We start from the raw sequence: 6,299 nt of genomic DNA on the forward strand, positions 1-6,299 counted from the left end.
TTTAACAAGCACTAATAACCTAAAATATTCCCAATAAACCAACCATTTCTATTCCATTGAAACAGACTTGAATTGGACGGACAGAGTTTCCTGCATAAAGCCAGATCCAGCGTGCCACGATTTACAACATTCACAACCTACATGCACAATGCTATGGTCACTCAATTACCAACAGTCCTGATCAGTGGACTTACTGCAACTGTTAACACAGGTACCTGATTGAAGAGAAAATACTTCTGGTTTTTTTATGATATAATTTAATAAAGATTTTACAAAAAAAAGAAAAATATGATTGAATTTTAAAATGTACAGTCGGAGCATTAATACTTGAAAATTCACCATCATTTTTACCAGAAATTTACTCTTATTTTTATAACTATAACTTTGCTATATAACATGTACACAAACAAGTTGGGACTTTGTCACATACAAGTTCCCATTGCATCAGTGCATTTACCAATGATAAACTAATTAGGTTCATTCTGAAGACTTATCATGGAATGAACTTAATACTCTCTACAACTACCCTAGAAAGGATAAAAAATGCTGCAAAACCAGAAAGACAGAGCATACCAATAGACAATTATTGTATATTCGTAATTATTATATCGTCATAATTATTATATCATCATAGTTGGATGAGATTAAACTTTTCCTTTGAAAAAAGTTTTGTTTCTATTAAAAAAAAGTTGGTCATTACTGAAATATTTCCAGAGGGCAACACGGTTGTTAAGTTTACCATCAATGCATACAATGACAGCATTGCTGATGAAGCAGTGCTAACTTTGATAAGCAAAACCAGTGATCTTGGACTCACATTTAATGGTCATCAACTTACTGTGGTTGACCCCGCTTGTGCTGTGAAGATTGATGATATCTGCTCAGCTGTAAGTTGCAACCACTTTACGATAATGGATTTTTTATGAATAATAAAGGATTTTTGTTGTGTTTATATTTTCTTATGCTTGAAAAAAATGTGTTTGAAACATAAATATGATTCATAACTAAAATTTAAATTTAATGAAAAATACACAAAAGGTTTTGATGCTTATGTAAAGCTCATGATTCATCCCAAATTTATGTAATTTTCTTTTTTTACTGATGGCGCAAATGTTCAATAATGATTTACAACCAAGCTTTTGTAATCCTAATTTTATATTTGTTAGCACTTTAATAATGTGGGCAATACTCTGAACATCCAATTTATGTACTTATCTAATGGTAAACCAATTTTTGGTTATCACTCACCGGTTAAGAAGCGTTTTTATAACAAGTAATAATTGATCTCTTGTTTAGCAAACCAACAACATTGTTGTGGATTCAGTACCAGGAGTTTGGATTATAATTGTTGCATGTGTAGCAGTGGCAGTGGTGCTTGCTGTTGGATTCATTGGATTCTCTTGTTACATGAAACGAGGTGAGTGGAAAACAATGTGTTCTGCAGATAATATTTAAATCCATGAATGATAATCTTGCATGGAAACCTTAAATAAAACGTTTAGTGCACTTTCTAGTTACTATGTGTACAACTTTGTGTGTTATTGTTTTCGTGTTTTATGGTCTCTTTTTCTGTATGGCTGACAATGTAGACAACACATTAGTGACCAATTTGACCACAAGCGTGAAAGCCTTATGTATTAAACCCTGTATCTTTACAATGCAAGTGTTCCAGCCAATAAACTATGGCACAACCTGCTGTTAGTAAACCTTCATCTTATGTTTATTTCCCAGCACACCGTGGTAAAGTCGCTTCAGGAGTTTGCATGAATTCTTCTCACAGCTCACTTGGATCCAGTGCTTTGTAAGTTGCAATTTGAAACTTCATTATTTTCCAGTTATTGAATTGAATGTTACTTGTTTATTCTGATCTGGTGGGGCAACTACAACAGGTATAACATGGGTGTTCTGTTTTATACACTTCATGTCTGCTTACTAGTTTTATAAGGTATGCAACTTTGTATCAGATTGTTTTCTGTATGGCTGACAATTTAGACAACCCATTAGTAACCATCGGGTTAGAGCAATTAGCGTTAAGTGTCTTCAAAAAATACATCTTATAATGATAGCAACATTAGGTCTCAAAACCGATATTTTTTTGCTTGGATACCTAACTTTATAATCATCTGGACAGTGTACAAATACTAAAGAGATATTTTTGGAGCTTTTTTTTGTTTATTCATAAAATATTTTTAAGGTGAAACACCGTTAACGATTTTAAATTTTGTTGAGGGTAAAGTGAAGTGTCTCTTCCTACTTAAATGAAAGTTTTAATTAATTACAAACAGATTTAACTCTGCACCATTTACTTTCAGCATAACAGGGTCATCAGAGAAAAGCAGCCCAGCACCACCTGCAGCTCCTGTCAACTTTTAAAGGAGTTTCATCAACCACGGAAAACAAACAGACTAAAATATTTTTTTGCGATTCATTATTTTTGTTCCTTTTTAAAAAAAGTTTTTCTATGTTTTACCCATACCTTTTATGAAACTGTGATCATTGATTAAGATTCAATTAATACTCTCATTAAGTTTAAAGTTTATCAAGTTATTGATCAACCAAACACTGTGCATTTAGTTCACACTGCATTTAGTTTTCTGTGCATTTAGTTTACTGTAAAAAGGCGTGCCATGTATGTAGTAATAAATATTTGTTGTGTGAAAACTTGTGTTGATTTGCAGATATGTAATTAAGGTGTTTAGAAAGTCTTACAATAAAACACTAGATAACACAGTCAGCAACAGACAAAAGGGTTAGTGGTGTACAAAAATTTATAGGTGTGTTTATGAAAGACAAAACTGTGTGTAGTTGTAATCTGGTTAATCCTACCAGCAGTAATATGCTTGCCTCAAAGATTAGGATTTGCAGGTCTAAGTAGGAGCTCTCGTACAGTAAAATTGCTGATAAAACATTAAGTCCATGTTTTGGCTATTTTTGCTCATGTTTTGTGCAAGTTTTGTCCATGTTTTTCTTCATATTCTGTCCTTTTTTTGTCCATGTTCTGTTCAAGTTTTGTCCACAGGATGTTTTTTTTACAAGGGTATATTCATTATTAAATTTATGTTTAAAAGATCAGTTGTATACAGGTACTCTTAATTTTTTTCTCTTTTTCTTAAGAACTGATGCATAAATGTACTCACAAACTTTTTTACACAAAGTTTGATGTATAGGGTACACACAATTTTTTTTTCATGTACATAAAATCTGATGTATATACGTACATATACATAAAATCTGATGTATACTAGTACTCACAATTTTATTATTTTTTTATGTGCACAAGAACTGATGTATTCGGGTACTCACAAATTTTTTAATTTTTTTTCTTGTACACAAGATCTGATGTATTCGGGTACTCACAAATTTTTTATTTTTTTTCATGTACACAAGATCTGATGTATACTGGTACTCACAAATTTTTTAATTTTTTTCTTGTACACAAGATCTGATGTATTCGGGTACTCACAAATTTTTTAATTATTTTTTCTTGTACACAAGATCTGATGTATACGGGTACTCACAAATTTTTAATATTTTATTTTGTACACAAGATCTAATGTTTTCAGGCACTTACAAATTTTAATTTTTTTTATGTACACAAAATCTGATGTATACGGGTGTTCAAAACTTTTAAATTTCTTTCCTGTACACAAGATCTGATGTATTCGGGTACTCACAAATTTTTAATATTTTTTTGTACACAAGATCTGATGTATTCGGGTACTCACAACTTTTTTAATTTTTTTTCTTGTACACAAGATCTGATGTATACGGGTACTTACAATTTTTAAAATTTTTTCTTGTACACAAGATCCGATGTATATGGGTACTCAAAAAAAATTTTTTTTTTTCTTGTACACAAGATCTAATCTTTTCGGGTACTCAAATTTTTTTTTCATGTACACAAGATCTGATGTATTCGGGTACTCACAACTTTTTTTTTTTTTATACATAAGATCTGATGTATACAGGTACTCACAAATTTTTAATATTTTTTTTTGTACACAAGATCTAATGTATACGGGTACTCACAATTTTTTTTTTTATGTACACAAGATCAGATGTATTCGGGTACTCACAATTTTTGATATTTTTTCTTGTACACAAGATCTGATGTATTCGGGTACCTAAAATTTTTCATTTTTTTTCTTGTACACAAGATCTGATGTATTCGGGTACTCACAAATTATTTTTTTTTTTCTTGTACACAAGATCTGATGTATACGGGTACCCACAATTTTTAATATTTTTTCATGTACACAAGATCAGATGTATTCGGGTACTCACAATTTTTGATATTTTTTCTTGTACACAAGATCTGATGTATTCGGGTACTCACAAATTTTTATATTTTTTCATGTGCACAAGATCTGATGTATTCGGGTACTCACAAATTATTTTTTTTTTCTTGTACACAAGATCTGATGTATACGGGTACCCACAATTTTTAATATTTTTTCATGTACACAAGATCTGATGTATTCGGGTACTCACAATTTTTTTATATTTTTTCATGTGCACAAGATCTGATGTATTCGGGTACTCACAAATTTTTTTTATTTTTCTTGTACACAAGATCTGATGTATACGGGTACTCACAATTTTTAATATTTTTTCATGTACACAAGATCTGATGTATTCGGGTACTCACAAATTTTGATATTTTTTCTTGTACACAAGATCTGATGTATTCGGGTACTCACAAATTTTTAATTTTTTTCTTGTACACAAGATCTGATGTATTCGGGTACTCACAAATTTTGATATTTTTTCTTGTACACAAGATCTGATGTATTCAGGTACTCACAAATTTTTAATTTTTTTCTTGTACACAAGATCTGATGCATACGGGTACCTAAAATTTTTTATATTTTTTCTTGTACACAAGATCTGATGTATTCGGGTACTCACAAATTTTTAATATTTTTTCTTGTACACAAGATCTGATGTATTCGGGTACTCACAAATTTTTAATATTTTTTCTTGTACACAAGGTCTGATGTATTCGGGTACTCACAAATTTTTAATATTTTTTCTTGTACACAAGATCTGATGTATTCGGGTACTTACAATTTTTGAATTTTTTTTCTTGTATGCAAGATCTGATGTATAATGGTACTAAAAATTTTTTTATTTTTTTTTCCTGTACACAAGATCTGATGTATTCGGGTACTCACAAATTGTAATATTTTTTCCTGTACACAAGATCTGATGTATTCGTGTACTCACAAATTTTTTTTTTATGTACACAAGATCTGATGTTTTCAGGCACTTACACATTTTTATTTTTTTTCATGTAAACAAGATCTGATGTATACGGGTACTCACAAATTTTGAATTTTTTTCTTGTATGCAAGATCTGATGTATAATAATACTAAAAATTTTTTTATTTTTTTTTCTTGTACACAAGATCTGATGTATACGGGTACTCACAAATTTTTTTTTTTATGTACACAAGATCTGATGTATACGGGTACTCACAAATTTTTATTTTTTTTTCTTGTATGCAAGATCTGATGTACAATGGTACTAAATTTTTTTTTTTTCCTGTACACAAGATCTGATGTATTCGGGTACTCACAAATTTTTAATTTTTTTTCTTGTATGCAAGATCTGATGTATAATGGTACTAAAAATTTTTTTTTTTTTCCTGTACACAAGATCTGATGTATTCGGGTACTCACAAATTTTAATATTTTTTCATGTACCCAAGATCTGATGTATTCGGGTACTCACAAATTTTAATATTTTTTCATGTACCCAAGATCTGATGTATTCGGGTACTCACAAATTTTAATATTTTTTCCTGTACACAAGATCTGATGTATTCAGGTACTCACAAATTTTTTTTTATGTACACAAGATCTGATGTTTTCAGGCACTTACACATTTTTATTTTTTTTCCTGTACACAAGATCTGATGTATTCGGGTACTCACAAATTTTTAATTTTTTTCATGTATGCAAGATCTGATGTATAATGGTACTAAAAATTTTTTTATTTTTTTTTCCTGTACACAAGATCTGATGTATTCGGGTACTCACAAACTTTTTATTTTTTTCTTGTACACAAGATCTGATGTTTTCAGGCACTTACAAATTTTTAATTATTTTTAAAGTAAACAAGATCTGATGTATACGGGTACTCACAATTTTTTTATTTTTTTTTTCTTGTACACAAGATCTGATGTATTCGGGTACTCACAAACTTTTTATTTTTTTCTTGTACACAAGATCTGATGTTTTCAGGCACTTACAAATTTTTAATTATTTTTAAAGTAAACAAGATCTGATGTATACTG

At 30.1% G+C, this 6,299-nt stretch overlaps 1 protein-coding gene across 3 annotated transcripts in view; it reads left to right on the forward strand.

The window, feature by feature from the left end:
* Positions 1–2,661, forward strand: part of LOC149743535 (fibrocystin-L-like) — a 51,591-nt gene extending 48,930 nt beyond the window's left edge. For all 3 annotated transcript variants that reach the window (XM_089885090.1, XM_089885100.1, XM_089885110.1), the window contains 5 exons: positions 66–211; positions 715–887; positions 1,297–1,417; positions 1,732–1,801; positions 2,313–2,661. In XM_089885090.1, the coding sequence (XP_089741216.1) occupies positions 66–211; positions 715–887; positions 1,297–1,417; positions 1,732–1,801; positions 2,313–2,373 (571 nt within the window). In that variant the 3' untranslated portion in view covers positions 2,374–2,661. The remainder of the gene's footprint in view (positions 1–65; positions 212–714; positions 888–1,296; positions 1,418–1,731; positions 1,802–2,312) is intronic.
* Positions 2,662–6,299: the final 3,638 nt, after the last annotated feature.

The sequence above is a fragment of the Ciona robusta genome, chromosome 1, assembly GCF_009617815.1.
Source record: "Ciona robusta chromosome 1, ASM961781v2".
Classification (NCBI taxonomy): Eukaryota; Metazoa; Chordata; class Ascidiacea; order Phlebobranchia; family Cionidae; genus Ciona; species Ciona robusta.